The sequence below is a fragment of the Delphinapterus leucas genome, chromosome 2 (genome assembly GCF_059928025.1).
Source record: "Delphinapterus leucas isolate spDelLeu-1000000601 "Yukka" chromosome 2, BTC_Dleu_Yukka2, whole genome shotgun sequence".
Lineage (NCBI taxonomy): Eukaryota > Metazoa > Chordata > Mammalia > Artiodactyla > Monodontidae > Delphinapterus > Delphinapterus leucas.
The window spans coordinates 97,931,745-97,954,080 of NC_143130.1; the positions used below are offsets into that span (position 1 = coordinate 97,931,745).

General features: G+C 38.3%; 1 protein-coding gene and 1 long non-coding RNA gene across 5 annotated transcripts in view; one reads left to right on the plus strand and one right to left on the minus strand.

The window, feature by feature from the left end:
• The window catches only part of LOC149750219 (uncharacterized), a 67,252-nt gene extending 60,241 nt beyond the window's left edge, over nt 1–7,011 (plus strand). For all 4 annotated transcript variants that reach the window (XR_016392125.1, XR_016392124.1, XR_016392126.1 and 1 more), the window contains one exon: nt 1–7,011. This exon is cut by the window's left edge. This is a non-coding gene — a long non-coding RNA (uncharacterized LOC149750219).
• Nucleotides 1–22,124, minus strand: part of BUB1B (BUB1 mitotic checkpoint serine/threonine kinase B) — a 57,858-nt gene extending 35,734 nt beyond the window's left edge. Inside the window, exons 1-6 of the mRNA XM_022587499.2 lie at nt 21,884–22,124; nt 19,178–19,324; nt 12,622–12,681; nt 12,117–12,261; nt 7,961–8,157; nt 128–297 (exon numbers count right to left, since the gene is read on the minus strand). Of these exons, the coding sequence (XP_022443207.1) occupies nt 128–297; nt 7,961–8,157; nt 12,117–12,261; nt 12,622–12,681; nt 19,178–19,324; nt 21,884–21,918 (754 nt within the window). The 5' untranslated portion in view covers nt 21,919–22,124. The remainder of the gene's footprint in view (nt 1–127; nt 298–7,960; nt 8,158–12,116; nt 12,262–12,621; nt 12,682–19,177; nt 19,325–21,883) is intronic.
• Between the last annotated feature and the right edge of the window lie 212 nt (nt 22,125–22,336).

A 22,336-nucleotide genomic window follows, 5' to 3' on the forward strand; every position in this document is an offset into this window, starting at 1 on the left:
TTTTTTGCTACCTAGTACTCAGAACAGAAGGACAATGTCCATATATATATTTATACATGTTCTCCTTACATAATTTGCCTACCACCTGAGACGAAGAGCTTCCCATAATAACACTTAACAAACTTACCCTTGAGAGCACCTCCTACACGGCTGATTGGAGCTCTTGCTGTCTTCTTCCCTTTGCTTTTTAGTTCAGCCAATGTGCTTCGTTGTGGATCAGAAGATCCAAAAACTTCCTCCTCCTCTTCTTTCTCAAGTGCCAACAGAGTTTGCCGAGACACTCGAGCTTGGAATTGTCTAAAGTAAGAGAATGGACAATTAACATTTGGTGAGATGAACACTACTCACCAGATTCAAATTTCTTAATTTGTTAAATAAACAAGGGTGAAAAGTGGGATAAGGGAAGAAATATATACAAATAGCCAAAAGGAAGTGTTTAAGCTCTCAGGAATAAAGAAAGCCACCTTGAAATCAGAAAAGGTTTTGGCTAGAATGATTTAGCTCCCCCTCTGTATGTCCAAACTTGACCAATTAAAAATACTCTGAAGAGCACGAGTAAGCTGATCTCAGGATCAGATAAGGATGTCTAAGATTAAGATCATAGAATTTATTAAGATGAGACTTTCCCACCAACTTTTTAAACTCACGAAATAGTTGAAAGAGTAAATGAGCACCCATATACCCTTTACCTAGATTCACTAATTGTTAAAATCTTGCCACGTCTATTTTTATCGCTGCATGTCTTTCTCTCTCTACATAGAATCCCCACCCTACCCCCTACCCCACCATTTTTCCTGAATCAGATGAAATGAAGTTGCATCCAACGGGACATTTTACTTTAGTAAAGCTGGCAGAAGTTTGAAGTCTAAACTTCCTGTGCTGCTGTCCAAGTTTCAAGCATTATCAAAAGGGTAAAAAAACTGAATAAACTGCGAACGCTGGCCAAGATGGAACAAGCTCATGATAGCTTCTCTCTCTCTCACTGATTAGAATTAAAAACTCTAGACAAAATACAAAAAAGCAACTGAGGTCTCTGAAACGTAAACAAAAGCAAGTGGACTGTGGAGAGGAGTCAAACTTGAAGAAACAACCCACACAGGGCTGCTTCCTGGTTTGTTTTTTTTTTCCCCTTCATCTCTTTTCCTCACTTTGAATTGTTACACTGGTGGTGTGGGAAGCTAAAACTCCTAGAGAAACCTCATCTTTCTGGCCAGAGGACTGGGAAAACAGGACTCTGAGGGCCAATGAGTATGGGAGAAACATTGGAGAGGATGAGCTGAAGAAAGGGATCTCCTAATTCTATACATAAATTGGCACAAGCTCTAGACTCACCCCTGAGCTATGCATACACAGGGCAGACCCAAAGCAGCAGAGAAAAGGCTTTGAGAATTGAACGATAGTATAAACCACTGCCCAAGTCCTAGACTAACCCCAGAGCAACAGACACATGCGATAGACCCAAAGGTCTTTGGAAAATTGAACTGACACTGGAACCAATACCCACATAAGATGAAAAAGAAATTATGATATCTGAAGGTTAGTTACCTAATAAGACAAAAACATCAACATTCTCCAGAGAACATCAACCAACAGGACCTAGGATCAAATAATTCAGGATAAATGTCCAGGATATCATCCAAAATTATGTCACACATGAAGAACTGGGAAAATGTGACCGATTCTCAAAGGAAAAAGAATCAACAGATATAAACATCAAATGACCCAGGTGTTAGAGTTTTCAGACAGAGATTTTAAAGCAGGTATTATAGTGATGCTCCATAAGATAAAGGTAAAAACATTTGAAATGAGTGGAAAGATAGTTCTCAGCAGACACACAGAAAGTATGAAAAAGAATCAAATGGAAATTTTAGACCTGAAAAACACAGTATCTGAAATAAAAAATTTACTGGATATACTCATTATCAGAATGGAGAAGACTGAGAAAAGAGTAAATGAACCTGAAAACAAATAAATAAAAATTGGCCACCCTAAAGAACAGAAAGAATAAAGGTTAAATTTTTTTTTTTTTAATGAACAGAGCTTCAGGGACCTGTGGGACAATATCAGAAAGTCTAACATATGTGTAACTGAAGTCCCAGAAGAAAAGGTATAGACACGTTTTGCTTTTGTTTTTTTTTGTGGTACACGGGCCTCTCACTGTTGTGACCTCTCCGATTGCGGAGCACAGGCTATGGACGTGCAGGCTCAGCGGCCATGGCTCACGGGCCCAGCCGCTCCGCGGCATGTGGGATCCTCCCGGACCAGGGCACAAACCTGTGTCCCCTGCATTGGCAGGCGGACTCTCAACCACTGCGCCACCAGGGAAGCCCCAGACACATATTTTTAAAATAATGGCTGAAAACTTTTCAAATTTTGTGAAAGGCATGCATTTACAAATTCAAAAAGTGCAGTAATCCCCAAATGGATTAAACATAAAGGTAATCACACCTAGACACATCAAGATCAAACTGCTGAAAAGCAATGTTAAAGAAAAAAACCTTAAACATACCCAGAGAAAATCAACACACTACAAAAAATGGGGAAGAACCATTCAAATGACTACAGGTTTCCCATCAGAAGTCATGGAGTCCAGAAGACAGAAACATGTTAAAAGAACTGTTACCCAGAATTCTACATCCAGTGAAAATATCCTTCAGGAATGAAGATGAATAAAGACATTCTCAGATGAAAACAAAACTAAGATAATTTTTAGGCGAAAGACTCACTCTAAATGAATGGCTAAAAAACCCCTCACTGGGCTGAAAGGAAATGATACCAGAGGAGAACTTGGAATTTCAGGAATAAAGAAAGAACAAAAATGGTAAATATAAAAGATTATTTTTCTCTTAAGTTCTTTAAAATATGTATGGCTGATGAAAGCAAAAATTATAACGTTGTCTGATGGGGTTTTCTTCTTTTTAAAAAAAATTTATTTTATTTATTTATTTTTGGCTGTGTTGGGTCTTTGTTGCTACGCATGGGCTTTCTCTACTTGCAGCGAGCGGGGACTACTCTTTCTTGCGGTGTGCAGGCTTCTCATTGCGGTGGCTTCTCTTGCTGTGGAGCACAGGCTCTAGGTGCGCGGGCTTCAGCAGCTGTGGCACGTGGGCTCAGTAGTTGCGGCTCACGGGCTCTAGAGCGCAGGCTCTACAGAGCAGGCTCAGCAGCTGTGGCTCATGGGCTTAGCTGCTCTGGGGCATGTGGGACCTTCGTGGACCAGGGATCGAACCCATGTCCCCTGCATTGGCAGGCAGATTCTTAACCACTGTGCCACCATGGAAGTCCCGGATGGGGTTTTCAATGTATGTAAATATAATACATACAACCAGTATATCAAAAAAGTCAGGAAGATAAAGAACCTATATGGTTATAAAGCTTTTATATTTTACTTGAAGTGGTAAAATATTAACTCTAAGGAGACTGTGAAAGGTTAGATATATGTATAATATACCCTAGAGCAACCACTAAAAAAGTAACAGACAAAAAGCCAATAAAATAAATTTAAATGAAAAAAAAATTCAAATAATCCAAAAGAAGACAGGAAAGGGGCAACAGACGAACAAAAGACAGAGAACTGAAAACAAATAATAACAGATCTAAATCCCCCAAAATCGATAATTCCATTAAAATGTTCTAAGTATACCACATAAAAGATACTGCAGGAACTGAGAAAAACACAACACCCAACTCTTTAGCGTGTAAGAACCACTTTAAATATAAAGACACTGACAGGTTAAAAGCAAAAGGAGCAACCTGATTAAAAAATGGGCAGAAGACCTTAAAAGGCTTTTTTCCAAAGAGGAAATGCAGATGGCCAGAAGGCACATGAAAAGATGCTTAACATCACTAATCATCAGGGAAATGAAAACCAAAACCACAATGAGGTATCACCTCACACCTGTCAGAATGGCTATCATCAAAAAGAACACAAATCACAAATGTTGGCAAGGATGTGGAGAAAAGGGAACCCTTGTACACTATTGTAGGAATGTAAATTGCTGCAGCCATTATGGAAAAGAGTATGGAGGTTTCTCAAAAAACTAAAAACAGGGCTTCCCTGGTGGCGCAGTGGTTGAGAGTCTGCCTGCCCATGCAGGGGACACGAGTTCGTGCCCCGGTCTGGGAGGATCCCACATGCCGCAGAGTGGCTGAGCCCGTGAGCCATGGCCGCTGAGCCTGCGCGTCCGGAGCCCGTGCTCCACAATGGGAGAGGCCACAACAGTGAGAGGCCCATGTACCGCAAAAAAAAAAAAAAAAAAAACTAAAAACAGAACTACCATATGACCCAGCAATTCCACTCCTGGGTATATATCCAAAAAAAACAAAAACACTAATTTGCAAAGATAAATGCACTCCAGTGTTCAGAATAGTGTTATTTTCAATTGCCAAGATACGGAAGCAACCTAAGTGTCCACCAACAGATGAATGGATAAACAAGATGTGGTATACATATACAGTGGAATACTACTCAGTCATAAAAAAGAACGAAATCTTGTCATTTGCAACAACATGGATGAACTTGGAGGGGATTATGCAAAGTGAAATAAGTCAGAGACAGAGATAAATACTGTATGATATCACTTATATGTGGCATCTAAGAAATACAACAAACTAGTGAATAAAATAAAAAAGAAACAGACTCACAGATATAGAGAACTATTGGTTACCAGTGGGGAGAGGGAAGGGGGAGGGGCAACATAGGGGTAGGGAATTGGAAGGTACAAACTATTAGGTATAAAATAACCTACAAGGACATATTATACAACACAGGGAATACAGCCAATATTTTATAATAACTATAAATGGAGTATATAACCTTTAAAAATTGTGAATCACTATATTGTATGCCTGTAACTTTTATAATACTGTACATCAACTATACTTCAACAAAAAAAAGAACTCCCTTTGTTAAAAAGAAAAAAGTAAAAGGGAATTCACACAAAAACCTGTAATGTGAATGTTTATAGCAGCATTATTTCATAATTGCCAAAAAATAAAAACCTAAATGCCCAATAACTGAAGAATGGATAAACAAAATGTGGTATGTCCATAGAATGACATATTATTCAGCAATAAAAAGGAATGAAATACTGATATATGCCACAACTATGTTCATCTATGATGAACCCTGAAAACATGCTAAGTGAAAGAAGCCAGTCACAAAAGACCACATAATGTAGGATTCCATTTACGTGCAATGTCCAGAAGAGGCAAATGCAGAGAGAGAAAGCAGATTAGTGGTTGCCTGGAACTGGGGTGAGTGGGAATGGGGAGTGACTGCTAATAAGTATGGAATTCATTTTGGTGTGTTAAAAATGTTGTAAAATTACATTGTGGCAATGGCTGCACAACTCTAAAACTGTTAAAAAAAAAAAAAGTAAAGAAAGGAAAAAGATGTACCGTGCAAACTAAAGAAAGTTGGACTGCCTATATCAATATCAGATTAAGCTGACTTCAGAACGAGTATGATCAAGGATAAAGATGAACATTATATAATGATAAAGGGATCAATTCTAAATGTGTATAAACCTAACAACAGAACTTCAAAATATATGTAGCAAGACTGATATGAGCTCAAAGAAGAAACATAAATTCACAATAAAAGAGGGAATTCCCTGGTAGTCCAGTGGTTAGGATTCTGCACTCTCATTGGTGAGGGCCCAGGTTCAATCCCTGGTCGGGGAACTAAGATCTCACAAGCCACGCGGCAAGAAAAACGAACAAACAACCAAACAAACAAAACACAATAAAAGAAACTTCGAAATTCCTCTCTCAGTAACTGATAGAGCAAGTAGACAGAAAATCAGCAAGGATACAGAAGACTAGAACAGATTACCAATCAACTTAACCTAAATGACATTTACAGAACATTTTACTCCAAAACAGCAGAGAAGACATATTTTTCAGGTATACACAAAACATTCACCATGATAGACCATATTCTGGGCCATAAAATGAAGCTTAACAAATTCAAAAGAATTGAAATCATACGAATTATGTTCTCTGATCATAACGGAATTAAACTAGAAATCAGTAACAGGGAGATATCTGAAAAATCTCCGAACATGTCCTAATTAAACAATACACTTCTATATAACCCATGGATCAAAAGGAAGACATAAAGAAAATTAAAAAATATTTTGAACTGAATGAAAATGAAAACATAATATTATATCAAAATTTGTGGGATACGGCTAAAGCAGTGCTTAGACAGACATTTTTTATATTAGAAAAGAAAATTCTAGAAATCAGTGCTCTAAGTGTCACCTTAAATTAGAAAAAGAAGGGCAAGTTAAACCCAAAGCAAGCACAGAGAAGGAAATAATAAAGAGCAGAAATTAATAAAATTAAGAGCAGAATATCAATTAAGAGAAAAATCAATGGAACCAAAAGCTGATTCCCTAAAAAGATCAAGAGAAATCAACAAACTTCTACCCAGACTGACAGAGGAAAAAGAGAAGACCAATATCAGGATTATCAATATGAAAAAAGAAAGAAGGGGGGTTACTACATAACCTACAGACATTAAAAGGATAATAAAGGAATACTATGAACAATTCTATGTCCATAAACTCATCACTTGGATGAAATGGACCAATTCCTTGAAAGACAAAAACTACCAAAGCCCACTAAGAGAAATCAAAGATGTAAATAAATGGAGAAATATACCTTGTTCATGCACAATATTCATCAAAATCCCAGGAAGCTGATTCTAGAATTTATACACAGAGTCAAAGGAACTAGAAGACTTAAAAAGAACAGTTAGAAGACTCATATTACCTGATTTCCAGACTTACTATAAAACTCCAGCAATCCAGATAGTGTGATATATACCAATGATAGATACAGAGATCAACAGAACAAAACAGAGTAACAGAGATAAACCCATACAAATACGATCACTTGCTTTTTGACAAAGATGCAAAGGTAATTCAATGGAGAAAGTCTTTTCAACAAGTGGCACAGGAATAAATGGAGGCTTATATGCAAAATAAAAAAAACAAAAAAACAGCCTTGATACCTTCTACAAAAATTAACTCAGGGCTTCCCTGGTGGCGCCGTGGTTGAGAGTCCGCCTGCCGATGCAGGGGACGCGGGTTCGTGCCCCGGTCTGGGAAGATCCCACATGCCGTGGAGCGGCTGGGCCCGTGAGCCATGGCCGCTGAGCCTGCGCGTCCGGAGCCTGTGCTCCGCGATGGTAGAGGCCACACCAGTGAGAGGCCCGCGTACCGCAAAAAAAAAAACAAAAAAAAAACTCAAAATGGATCACAGATTTAAATGTAAAAAGTAAACTATAAAACTTCAGGATAAAAACATAGGAGTGACCTCTGTGACCTTCAGCTAGATGGAATTCTTAGATATACCAAAAGCACGATCCATACAAGAAATAATTGTAAGTTAAACTTCTTCAAAATTAAAAACCTTGGTCTATAAAAAACACTCCCAGACTTAAGCTAGGAGAAAAGACTTACAAATCACTCATCTGACAAAAGGCTTGTATTCAGAATATATAAAGAACTCTTGCAACTCAAATGCATTGTGCTAAATGAAAGCAGCCAGAATCAAGACTATATACTGTATGATTCCATTTATATGGCATTATGGAAAAGGCAAAACTATAGGGCTGGAGAACACATCAGTGGTTGCTAGAGGTTGGGATTGTGAGTAGGTGTTGACAACAAAGGGATAACGTGAGGGAATTCTATGGAGTGATGAAATTATTCTATATCTTGATTATGGTAATGGTTACATGTCTCTACTCACTTGTGAAAATGTATAGAACTGTACACCAAAGAGTACATTTTACAGAATGTTAAATGGAAAATATTTAAATATGTCTTTTAAAAAACTGAATAGTAATGAAGTTAACTTGCCAATCCATAGAGAGCACTTTATTCAGATGCAAAACGACTGTTACTAGTTTTAACGAGTTAAGACAAGCTCCAGAGAAGCAGTTTACCGGTGCTGGGACTGCAGTCTTTCCAGTGGTTCAGCCTTCTGTTGAATCCCTTCCTGAAATATCACATCTGCTTTCTTAAAGTTTTCTCTAGCTTCATATTCTTCAGCCCATGAGATATAGAATTGAGCAAGTGAAATGCCAATTCCTTGGTTATGTAAATAACTGTACATATCCAAAGGTTCATTGCATAAATGGCCCTGTAACAAATGAAAAGTGTTAGCAGTTAACCAATTTCTCTTCACTTACTGAGTGTCCATTATGTGCCAAACAATCACGGGAAATACTATATGTAGTTTCCGCACTGAAAAAAATATATCTATTATAATACAATGTTATAAGGAATATATTGGGAGGACCTAAAACATAGACAAAAGAGATTAATTTGTAAGAAAAAGAGATAGGGAGGAAAGTCTTTAAGAAGGTATGACATTTGAGTGTGGCGCCTAAGGAAGAATAGACTTACATAAGGTAGACAATGGAAAACAAAGGGCATTCTAGGCAGAGAAAATAGCATAAGCAAAGACACCGAAGACCAGAAATTTGTAGGGGTGTAGGCAGGACAGGAGTTTGGGAAAAAAAGGTCTGAACAGTCTTGAAAGTCAAGCTAATCAATTTTAAATATACTTGATAGTCAATGTTATATGTGTTGGGGTAGGAGAGCTATAAGCAAAGAAATGACATGGTCAAACCTATATTTTAGAAGGGACCTTATAAGACCAGTTACAATGTAGATAATTCTAGTAGCAAGAAGGGGAGGAGAGAGGGATCACTAAAAATCCCACACCACTAACAGTTTTATGTATTTTCTTCAGTCTTTGTTTTTCCCTTAGGGAAAAAAAGGAACATATTTCATTTTACCCAGGATAAAAGGATTTTTGTCATTTTACAGTTTTAATCATAATTAAATGTTTTTATTCCATTTGATAGTGCATCATTCATTTTTCCATGCGGCTACTTACTCTTCATTATTATTTTTAAATGGGTGAAAAATGTTCCATCTAGTAGATCTTCCATCATTTAATTATTCCCCTATTTTTTTGATAAACCACTTCTAATTTTGCCTAATATAAATAATTGAATAATAAATATCCTTAAGCATACTGCCTTTCACAATTTACATTATTCCCTTAAATTCCTATAAGTAGAACTATGTTAAAAAGTAAATTGCTTTCTAAGACGGTTTTACAAATTTAAAATGTTAGCAGTTATTCCCAAATATAATTTCACAGATAATACTTATTTTTAAAAGTTTCTCCTTTCATATAGAAAGTAGCATTTCAGTGTTCTAGTTAGGAGTTCTTTTACTACTGTGGAGGATAACATTTTCTCCTGTTCATTTACCATCTGTCTTCCTCAAAAAAGTAAACTCCACGAAAGCAGAAAACATTGCTATCTACTATATTCAGGTCCCTACCCAGGGTCTGGTAGAAAAAGGCTGAAAAAATGAAATGCTCCATTTATATCTTTGACAGAAACAATTAGTATTTTATACTTTAATTTTGCAGTAATTTAGTAAATGCAGTTTTTCTGCTTATCCGAATTAGAGATGTTTTCCCATATGTGATGGTGTTTCAAGCAAAGTTATAATTCTCAATGCGTTATCAGTATAAGATCCAGTCCTCGATATCTATTACTACATAAATAAAGCTTAAAATTGACTGCACTTCGTTAACGGCTTTCTGAATAGCTGTGGTACAGCATGGGATAGCCAATACATATCAGGTTATTCCAGACTGCTGAATGAGATCACTTAAGAAATAACATAAATATCAATAAAAGGATAAGATGGTGAGATTAATAGATTCAAAAGTTAAACATACCTTTTTGGTAACCTTAAAAAGCCAAATTAAAACAATTTTACACTTTTAACTAAAAATACTGGATATTTTCTAAGAACAAATTTTTCCTTAGCTAGATTGTAGTTATCCTTTATAAAAATAACTGGGGCTTTCCTGGTGGCCAATGAAGGAGACACGGGTTCGAGCCCTGGTCCGGGAAGATCCCACATGCCGCAGAGCAACTAAGCCCGTGTGCCACAACTACTGAGCCTGCGTGCCACAACTACTGAAGCCCACGCGCCTAGAGCTCGTGCTCCACAGCAAGAGAAGCCATCACAATGAGAAGCCAGAGCGCTGCAACGAAGAGTAGCCCCTGCTGGCCGCAAGTAGAGAAAGCCGGCGTGCAGCAACGAAGACCCAACACAGCCAAAAATAAAAATAAATAAAATAAAATAAAATAAATTTTTAAAAAAACAAAAAAACCCTCTGACTGCAGAAATCTTTCTGCAAATCAAGAGCAGTGTGAGAAACCCACCTTTACTCCTCTTGACTAAGAAAGACAGCAAAATAGTTTCATATGGACCTTATTTTCCAGGTGCAAAGTTTAAATTACTGCTGATCACTCTAGGGCTGATAATTTGAATTTGACGGTTATCTAGACCAGTCCTTCTCAGATTACCTGTGGTGAAGGAGACAGTTGTGTGTGTGTGTGTGTGTGTGTGTGTGTGTGTGTGTGTGTGTTTAAAAGTTTCCATTCCATCGCTGATTTTTTTTTCCCATTGCATTCATCTATTGGTGTATCATAAATTACCACAAATTTAGTAGCATAAAACAATTCAAGTTTACTGTCTTACAGTTTTTTGAGTCAGGATCAGTTGGGTTCCCTGTTCAAGGTTTCACCACATTGAAATCAAGGTACTGACTGATATTTTTTAAAAATACAATAAAAAGAGAAGTTACCAGAAAAATGAGGATGTGCTTAGATGTTGTGCCAATGCTAAACTGTTAACAAAATGTCTAAATGCTTACTCTCAATTTTTGTACTTATCTTGAACAGTCTACAGACCATTCTTTCAGGAGTACTGGTTTAGACTATGTCTTTTACTCTATGATAATCACTGCTTTTCAGTCCAAGCACCAGCATAAGTGAACAGAGAAATTATTCCAATTGTTACTTTTAATAGCTCCAACTAAATATAGTCATAGAAACCTGGGATTAAAAGTCACTTTAGAGGTTTATTTAGTTCAACCTTCTAATAAATCACACATAAGAATATTATATAGAATAGAATGAAGAACAAAATCCATTAGTATACCACCAGGAACCACAGTCTCCATACTAACAAATCTGTTTAGAATTCTTTGTGTGCCATCCTTTGTTATAAATTCCCCTAACTACTATCCCTAAGGTAATTTCACCAACTTGTATAAGGATGCCAAGATATGTCAAATGTCCTGCAGAAATCAAGATAATGATATCTTCAGGATTCACCTAACTTCCTGTACTAGTAACTATTTGAAGTTTAAGTTAAGTCCTCCCCAAGAGATATATTTTAGCCAGAAATCTTATTAATTTCCAGTGTCAGTATTTTATCATATTACAATGGTTGTAAATATTCCGTTATTTAGAATTATCTAATTACTTATTTTTAATAAATTTTTAATTTTTAAAAATGTATTTTTAATTTTTAAATATATTTTACTTAAATTTTTTAAATCCAATATCTAATTCTATCATCTAAAATTCTATTCTAAATATTTATCACTTGCTTATTTTCTAATCTCTTTTAGGATAAAAGCAATGAAATTAATGTCTAAGAAACCCTGGCCATAATTTTTACAAAGACATTTTCATAAAAAAATCCTCAAGAGTGTTCTTAAAAGAACTACATGTCAAGTAAGATGGTACAAAGTGGTCAGGTCAATATTTTTAATTGTAGCAACACACTAGGTGAAAGAAACCCAAAGACAGATGAAAAATAAACATCACTTTTTTTTTATGGTAAAGATTCAAAAGCTGGGAGAAAGGGATACCAGAATCACCTACAAAAGCTTTTCCCCAAACAATCGTACTACTGCCATGTGTTGGCTCCTACACATCCTCCCCCAGTACAGTTGCATGACCCAATGGTGTTTAAAATCAATAAATAACCCACTCCTACAGAGAAATAAGACAGGCCTTATGATCACTTTTAAAGGGATAAAAAAACCTTATAGTAAAATCCACCTCTAAAGTAGAAACAATTTAACAAATATTGAATATTTATTAAATGTTTAGTATCTACTGAACAGCTCAGTTTTTTGGTGTACAAGATACCTCTAGAGAAAATCTCTTGGTTTAATATTTTAAACTCAGATGGCACTTGAGAAAGACTTACCAGCTTAAGCCAGAGACTAAGAAATCGAGGATCATTATAATATCGTTTTTCTCCTTGTAGCGCTTCTACAGCTCTTTCTAATAATGTTGACATATTACTCTCCTTCCCGCCCTGAGGATAGTTCTGCTCTGTCCAGTTAATATACCTGAATGAGAAGAGAGGAAAAGAATATTTTTCAAGTTTAACATTATCTTGCTCCAAGACCCATTCTGGACTTTTTAAAGCAGAAATATCTAATATACTGATATATTTACCAGTATATTTAGAGGTCCTCAATGACATGCCCTAAGCCTGTATACCTCAAACTTTTCCAAATATTGCTAACATATACCTGTGGGAAATAATGCGGATGGTGATAGACAGGTATAGCTCACAGTCACACCTCAGGAAGATACACTATGATTATTCTGCTTATCTGTGTCTGCAAAACATCCAGTTTGAGATGCATGGCCATAAGGACTCACCTGTTAAGTTTCTATGGCCCTTGTTAAATAAAAAGACTCACCTGTCCCAAACATCCAGAGGGTCATTTCCAGCATAAAATCGAATTTCAGATTCAAATGCCCTGAAATTTAAACAGAAAATGTGAGCATAAGCAATAGTGATAAAAGCCAAATGAACAAGTATCACCTTCATTTTTATTCATTATTAAGTGTTTAATATCAACCTACATAACTGCACTGGAGTTTGAGGGCTTATTAAACAGAAAGAAAAAGAATAGAAACAATCAGGATTCTGCCTGATAATATAACAGAAGAGATAAAATATACAGAAATTAGAGAAATTCCAAGACAACATACAGAAAAGAAGTATTACACAGCAGTTTAAATCTCTGGAACAAGACTCCCTAGGTTCCAATGCAGCTCCAGTAATCACTAGCTGAGTAACATTATAAAAGCTATTTAAACTGTTTTCAGTTTCCTCATCTATAAAATGGGGATAATAATACTATCTATCTTATTAGGTTGACTAGTCTTAAGTGTAGTGTTTAGACATAGTAAGTACTCAATAAATGACAGCTATTATTTTATATGTATCTGATAGCACTGAAAAAAAACTAAACACACACACATACAGATATATATAGAAATAAGAATCTTAAAGAAAAATTCCATGGGTAACATTAGTCAGAGAAGAATTAAACCACATATAAATTGGAGGAATGCTTCAGAGAAAGTGTGAAATATGACTTTGTAAAGAGCTGGGAAAGCAGAGGGCTAAGACTAAGTTAAGACTGACCAGTTAGAATAGAGGGGAAGTATTGGGTAATAAACCACAATTTAGATAAATGCTTAATCAATAAAAACTGTATAAGGGGTTATGTTTGACATAAAGAATAGTCCCTGACACAAAGGAATTTATGCCCTAATAAGAAAGACAATACATAAATGAAAAATTAATAATACAGAGCAGTATATTACAATTGCCAAGAATGGATAGTAAAGGCTTTATGAAGTCAAAAGGAGGTATCATAGAAGCAATCTTAGAAGGTGTGACTCTGAAGGAACCATAAGATTTGAAAGAAAAAGGGAATTTTCCAAGAAAGAGGGAAATCAGTACTGAATAAAATTGTCAAAATGGGACAGTTAACCCAGAGGGAATGAAGCTATAACATAAAGTCAGTATTGGGAATAAATGGAGGTATCTGGAGAGGTAAGAAGGGAATGCTTTAAATGTAAATTTAAAGAGTTTGGATTCTACCTGTTCAAGCCACTAGTGGTTCTTCAATTGGAGAGTATCTTGAATATGGTAAGTAAAGATTTCAAAAAGACTAATCAGGTAACACTGAGACAGGCTGGGACCTGGGACACTTTGCCGCAGTGCTGGCACCTGGACAAAAGTCTCCTTGTGCAACAGAATACAAAGAAACTATAAGGGACTAAAAATAACTGTGTACATTTGCAGTTGGGGCAAATTATGAACAAAAAGATCCAAAAAGACCCAAAACCCACCACTTCTGAGGTTTCAGGAACAAAAGCAGAGTACTGCTAATAATCCCTGCACACAGCACCACCAAGGGGGTGGGGCCGATCACCCAAGTCACCCCTCTGGCCCAACCCTTGGACCCACTCCTACCCTCACCCCATTTAAGAAACCAGCTCGCCCCAGCTCAGGGGAACCTGTTATTTGTTTTTGCTCCCTGCAGCACGAGTCCCAATAAAGCCTTGCCTGAATTTCTGGTCTGGCCCCTTATCAATTTCTATTGATTAAAGAGTCCAAGAACCCTGGGTTGTAACAACGCTATAAGAAAAGGAAAAATTAAAAAAGGGTACACAATTATGTAGCTAAGGTGACACAATTATGTACACTACTGATAAAAATCAGCAATCCTCCAAATTTATCTATGGATTCAATGCAATCTAACCCAAATCCCAGCAGTCTCTTTTCTAGAAACTGACAAGATGATTTTAAAATTTGGAAAGGCAAAGGACCAAGAATAGCCAAAACAATTTTGAAAAAGAACAAGAGTTGGAGAACTCACGCTACCTGATTCTAGTCTTTACTATATAAAGCTAATCAAGACAATATATAATTGGTGAAAAGAAAGACAATTAGATCAACGGAACAGAATAGAGAGCTCAGAAATGATCCACACATATACAGTCAAATGATTTTTGACAAGAGCCCCAAAGCAATTCAATGGGGAAAGAAAAAAATAATCTCTTCAACAAATGGAGGCAGAACAACTAGATATTCACGTGGGGGTGGGGGTGGATGCAGAAGACCTTTTACTCCAACCTCACACCATACTCAAGGATAAATTTAAACATAAAAGCTAAAACAATAAAGTTAGAAGAAATCACAGGAGAATATCTTTGCACCTTTGGGGCAGGAAAAGATTTCCTAGAGAAGATACAAAACGCACTAAAAGAAAGACACTAATTAATTAAACTTCATCAAAATTAAAAACTTCTGGACTTCCCTGGTGGCACAGTGGTTAAGAATCCACCTGCCAATGCAGGGGACACGAGTTCGAGCTCTGTTCTGGGAAGATCCCACTTGCTGCGGAGCAACAAAGCCCCTGCGCCACAACTACTGAGCCTGTGCTCTAGAGCTCGCGAGCCACAACTACTGAGCCCGCGTGCCTAGAGCCTGTGCTCCGCAACAAGAGAGGCCACTGCAATGAGAAGCCCACGCATCTCAACGAAGAGTAGTCCCCGCTCTCTGCAGCTAGAGAAAGTCCGCGTGCAGCAACAGAGACCAAATGCAGCCAAAAAAAAAAAAAATTAAAAACTTCTTCTTGTCATATGGTACTGACACAAAAACAGAAATATAGATCAATGGAACAGGATAGAAAGCCCAGAGATAAACCCACGCACCTATGGTCAACTAATCTATGACAAAGGAAGCACAATGGGGAAAAGGATATACAATGGGGAAAAGACAGTCTCTTCAATAAGTGGTGCTGGGAAAACTGGACAGCTACATGTAAAAGAATGAAATTAGAATACTCCCTAACACCATACACAAAAATAAACTCAAAATGGATTAGAGACCTAAATGTAAGACTGGACACTATAAAACTCTTAGAGGAAAACATAGGAAGAACACTCTGACATAAATCACAGCAAGATCTTTTTTGATCCACCTCCTAGAGTAATGGAAATAAAAACAAAAATAAACAAATGGGACCAATTGAAACTTCAAAGCTTTTGCAAAGCAAATAAAACTACAAACAAGATGAAAAGACAACCCTCAGAATGGGAGAAAATATTTGCAAACGTATCAACGGACAAAGGATTAATCCCCCAAATATATAAACAGCTCATGCCGCTCAATATTAAAAAAACAAACAACCCAATCCAAAAATGGGCAGAAGACCTAAATAGACATTTCTCCAAAGAAGATATACAGATGGCCAAGAAGCACATGAAAAGCTGCTCAACATCACTAATTATTAGAGAAATGCAAACAAAAACTACAATGAGGTATCACCTCACACCAGTTAGAATGGGCGTAATCAGAAAATCTACAAACAGTAAATGCTGGAGAGGGTGTGGAGAAAAGGGAACCCTCCTGCACTGTTGGTAGGAATGTAAATTGATACAGCCACTATAGAGAACAGTATGGAGGTTCCTTGAAAACCTAAAAATAGAACTACCATATGACACAGCAATCCCACTACTGGGCATATACCCAGAGAAAACCATAATTCAAAAAGAGACATGCACCCCAATGTTCACTGCAGCACTATTTACAATAGTCAGGTCATGATAGCAACCTAAATGCCCATCAACAGACAAATGGATAAAGAAGATGTGGTACATATATACAATGGAATATTACTCAGCTAGAAAAAGGAACAAAATTGGGTCATTTGTAGAGGCGTGGATGGCTCTAGACACTGTCATACAGAGTGAAGTAAGTCAGAAAGAGAAAAACAAATATCGTATATTAACACATATATGTGGGACCTAGTAAAATGGTACAGATGAACCGGTTTGCAAGGCAGAAATAGAGACACAGGTGTAGAGAACAAACGTATGGACACCAAGGGGGGAAAGTGGTGGTGGGGGTGGTGGGATGAGATTGGGATGGACATATATACACTAATATGTATGAAATGGATAACTAATAAGAACCTGCTGTATAAAAAATAAATAAAATTCAAAAATAAAACAAAAATAAAAAACTTTTGCTTGTCAAAAAATACCACCAAGAAAACAGATAGCCATGGACTGGGAGAAAATATTTGTAACACATATATTTGATAAGACTATATAAAGAACTCCTGCAATCCAATTTTAAAACTAGGCCAAATATCTAAACAAATGCACCACAAAAGAAGATATATAAAAGACCAACAAGCAAGTGAAAAAGTGCTCACCATCATTAGTCACCTGGGAGATGGGAAGCAAAACCATAATGAGATACTATTATACACCCACCAGAATGGTTAAAATGAAAATAAATGACCACATCAAATATGGGAGTGGATGTGGAGCAAATAGAACCTCATACATGGCTGATAGGAGTGTAAAATGTTACAACCTCCTTGGAAAACCAGCAGTTTCTTAAAAAATTAAACATACATTTATTCTATGACCTAGCAATTCTATTCCGAGAGAAATGAAAATCTATGTCCACAGAAAGCCTTATGCAAGAATGTCCATAGCAGCTTTATTCATAAAGCACATAATTGGAAAGAATCTACTTGTCCATCAACTGAATGGATAAACAAATGGAATACTACTCAGTAATAAAAAGGAAAAATCTACTGATACATGCAACATGAAAAAGGCTAAAAAACATACTGAAAGAACTGTAGGATTCCATTTATATAAAATTCTAGAATAAACAAAAATAACCTATGGTGATAGAAATCTAATCACTGGTTGCTTCATGAGGGAGAGGAAGATTGATTGGGAAGGGGCATGAGAGAACTTTCTGAGGTAATAAAAATGTTCTGTGTCTTGAAATGTCTTAAAACTAACTAAAAATCTGAGCATTTCACTGCATGTAAATTATACTTTAAAAATAACAATCACATGGGCTTCCCTGGTGGCGCAGTGGTTGGGAGTCTGCCTGCCGATGCAGGGGACACGGCTTCGTGCCCCGGTCCGGGAAGATTCCACATGCCGCGGAGCGGCTGGGCGCGTGAGCCATAGCCGCTGAGCCTGTGTGTCTGGAGCCTGTGCTCCACAACGGGAGAGCCCACAACAGTGAGAGGCCCGCGTACCGCAAAAAATAAATAAGTAAATAAAAATTAAAAACCACAAATCCTTAGTAATTGACTAAATAAAATTAGAGTGAGAGGGCAGTGAGGTAAGATCATTTAGATGAGTTTTGGTACCATTAATCAAAATGGAGTAGAAAAAGATAGGTCATTTATGAGAGAAAAGATTCAGTATTTAATATATTAGTAAAACATTTATCTAATTATATGTTACAGGTAGATAAAAAGACATTTATCGATAGAAGGCAAGTAAGAGATGTAAATAGTAGTTAAACAATCCTGGAAAATTTGAATATGGAATGAGAATGGAGGACAAAGAACAGAGGCTTAGATAAAATGCAGTAGGAAGCCAACAAGAAAAAAGGAAGAGTAGTTAGTGACGTGGAAAAACTAGCACAACGTCACAGAACCAAGAAGCTTTAAGAATAGAACACCATCTGTGAAACAAAACCATAAAATTCAATGCTTTTAAAGATCCAAAGAGATGAACAAGGATATTCATCACGTTCTATCAAAGTTATGATAATTTGGGGACTTCCCTGGCCATCCTGTGGTTAAGACTCCGCGCGTACACTGCAGGGGTTGTGGGGTGGATCCCTGGTGGGGGAACTAACATCCCGCATGCCACGTGGCACGTCCAAAAAAATTAATAAAATAAATAAAGTATCTATAAAAAATATGATAATTTGCCTATAACATCAGAATTTTGTCATGAGATTGATGGTAGAAACTGATACTTTACTTTTTTGAAAAAAGTATATTTATCAAAACATTTGTCAGAGGAGAGCAAGTTCCATAGGTCCATTTGAATGATGTAGTGGTATTTTTCAGCTTTTCATTATCCTGAGTTTGTTAAATTCAGTTTCTCTGAGGTTTACATTTTCTTTGGAGACCACTATTTCTTTCTGGCACATTCTCGAAAATACTTTCCTAGAAAGTTAATAATTGAGTACACATAAAAGATAGCAGATTCACTCTCCCTCAGTACTCAGAATCCAAAGAAGCAATTTCATTAACTGATTACTCTCAAAGAGTTCATTCTGTTTAGGGATCCAGAATGACATAATACTTTTGTGAAATATTGTAAAATGATACTTGCTTTACTTATCAGTTCCCCCTGTATGAGAAATATTTCTATTGATACAAGAGTTTGGCTGCTCCACAATGAAATGAAATCCTATAGCTCTTGTTCTTAAGTGCACTTGAGGAGATCTTTAGATAGCTGTTGTGTGACGAGAAAGCAGGAGAGGAACAGATTCTCATCCTACCAGCTTTTGAAGAGTAGTTTAGTACTCCTCATGCCATACTGCACGGGTCCACACCCACATTACCTACCAAACTGGGGATAAATGATGACAGGTTGAGCCCCAACCATTCTACATACCTTTTCTGTTGCTGAAGAGTAGTGTTACAGGCAGATTCTTGCTGTGCCAGTGCTCCCTGAAGTGTGGACATGATCCGCCCCTGCCTTAAAGGTTGGACATTTTCTTTACTCAGCTCCCATTCATCTCCCTCCAAGGACATGACTTCACTGCGAAGAGGGAAACAAAAGTAAATCTCATACCAACACTGAGTTACTATAACACTAGATTATTGTAAATGTTTTCAGAAAAGTGATCATGATCTTTGGGTTGAATATAGTGGGTTGGCACATTAGTAGTGTTATTATACTCCTAAGCTTCGGAGCCTTTCTGTGACCTGGTTTCCAAGTTTACAGCTGTACTATTGCCTAATGGAAGAGAGAACATAGCTAGGATATTGTGAACAATATTATAAGAAGAAAGTTTATGGCAGGAAAAAAAAACGGGAAAAAAGTATTATAAATTTGGCTAGGTAGACAAAAAGCAGTTCGATGCCTACACTGAATGCATCATCTAGTTTAATTTAAAATTAGCAACGTGTTTATCAGACTAACACCCCATGTTTCAACTGATGACTTAAAACTGAAGTTTATGTATACGGGTAGCCAAGAGCAGAAGCAGACAAAAATACAGCTTACTGGTCACAAATGGCTCCCCCAATTCTACCAATTCTATGGGGGGAATCCCCAAAAGGTTTTTGGAGGTAATCACTACAAAGGGTATGTACTCTGAACTTCAGAGCTCTGCAATGGTCGAAGAGAAGCTTACTTCTGGCTGAGAGACACTATCTCTGGGTTTAAAACAGATAGGCACTATTCTTCAAAACAAAGTGAAAGTTATGTGAGACCTCAGTCTAGATGAGAGCTGAAAACTTCCTTCAAGAAAGTAAACTGAAAAAAAAAAAAAAAGAAAGTAAACTGTAAGTGATTAATAATAATTTAGGTTGTAACTACTCATATCTTTTTAACTATTTTGTGTGAATCCTGTAAATGTAAGGGCCATGTCATTTATTTTTATTTTCTCATGCTCTAATATAGTATCTAACACTAGTTAGCACTGAATAAATATTTCCTAAGTTCATCTAAATTTCTTCTCCTGCTCTTAAAATAGCAATTAAACTATCTCTATTTTTTTTGTGTGTGTGTGGTATGCAGGCCTCTCACTGCTGTGGCCTCTCCCGCTGCGGAGCACAGTCACCGGACGTGCAGGCTCAGCGGCCATGGCTCATGGGCCCAGCCACTCCGCAGCATGTGGGATCTTCCCGGACCGGGGCACGAACCCGTGTCCCCTGCATCGGCAGGCAGACTCTCAACCACTGCGCCACCAGGGAAGCCCATTATCTCTATTAAATAGTATCCAAAACTGAGCTGGATTGCTTCCTCCATCCCTCCTCCTCCTCCTCTTGCCTCCTCAAAGACCTGGTCCTTCCCTCATCTCAAATAAATGGCAATTTCATTTTTCCAGTTGCTCAGGTCAAAATTCTTAATGCTAACCTTGACACTCCACTCACCCACCACCCACCCCGCCAGTCACTCAGCGAGTCCTGTTGGTTCTACCTTCAAAACATATCCAGAAATTAATCTCTTCTCACTATCTCCACTGTCTCCAGCCTGACTCAGGCCACCATCTTCTCTTGCCTGGAATATTTCAATAACCTCTAAACCGGTCTCCCTGCTTCCACCCTTTTCTACCTTTAGTCTTTTCAACACTGCAGCCAAAGTGATCCCATTTAAACACATGTCAGATCATGTCTCTCCTCTGCTCAAAACCTTCCAATAACTTTCAACTACAGAGTAAAAGCCAAGTCCTTACAATGCCTGCATCCTCACCTTTTTTACTTCGCTTCCTTTTACTCTGGTTCATTCTGCTCCAGGTACTGGCCCAGTGCGCCTCCCTCCTGCAACTCTCACCCACCAGCCTTTGTACTTCCCCGCCCCCGCCGCCAGATCTATGCAGGACTAGCTCTTGAGTTTCCTTCAAGTCTTGACCCAAATGACACCTTCTCAGTGAGGCCCTCAGTTCAAAACTATCGAAAATTGCACCCCCCAAATGTTTTATTTATTTATTTTTTTAGTACCGACCACCATCTAACTTTTAGTTTATTTATCTTGTTTATTGTCTGTTGCCCCTACCCTCATCCCACCCCAGAACTTAAGCTTCAGGAGGGTAGGAGTAAGAGCTTATATATGTATAAATAAGGAAGAGCAGCCAGCATGCAGACAAGGGCTTTTTAGATTTCTAACTATGCTACTAGCTTAATGCTAGCACCCACCATGTGCTGAGCACTTACTTGGAGGCAGTTACTTTACAGCTACTCTTAATTCTCCCAGAACCCGGCATGGTAGCGTTAACAGCAGCGTTTTCCATATTAAGACGTGTCCAAGGTCAAAGAGCCAGCAAACGTCTGGGCTGAGATACCAACACAGAACACACGACAAATTCCAAGCTCTTTGGACCCCTGGCGTCCCACAGCCTCCTTGGCTTTGAAGCAGGATGCAGCATGATTTTCACGCGCCCTCACCCCACTGAGGTCGGTGCTAACCCTGCTCTGCGCTTTCACCTCCACCGCTTGCGTCCGACTCCAGCAGGGAGGAGGATCCGGCCGGGCCTGCTCTTCTCCTGACCGTGCCGGTGCTCTCCTGGGCTGCTCTGAGCGAAGCCTCTGTCACCTGCCAGGCACCCGCGGGGCTCGCAGGCCCAGCTCCCGGCCGCCCTTCTCCGGTACCTACCTCGGAGCACCCCTTTCCTTCTGCATCGCCGCCATCCTGCATTCCCGGCTCAGGGCCTCGTCCTGCCGAGGGCCTTTCTTCAGGGCCGCAGACCGCCTGGGCGTCCTTCTGCAACCTGCCCTTCGACGTACTGAAGCGACCGGAGGGCGCTCCCGAAAAAACCACGCACCTGACTCCCTCGCGAACCAGCCACCTCAAGCCCTCACGTCCAGCCGCCAAGTTTCAAATTTAACGGTCCCGCGCCGACAACGTGCTACGCCCCTCCGCTCCTCCGCGCTCGCGCCTCCCACACAAGGGATTCTGGGACTTGTAGTTTATCCCAGGTTTAGTCCACGCTGTCGCGGTGCATAGTGGGAGTGGTAGTTTCCGGGGGACTGTGGCTGTCCAGGTGTAAATTCTCTCCAGGTGCTCTCTGCGTCCAGGCTCTAGAGCTAATCTTTGAGCCTAGCGAGG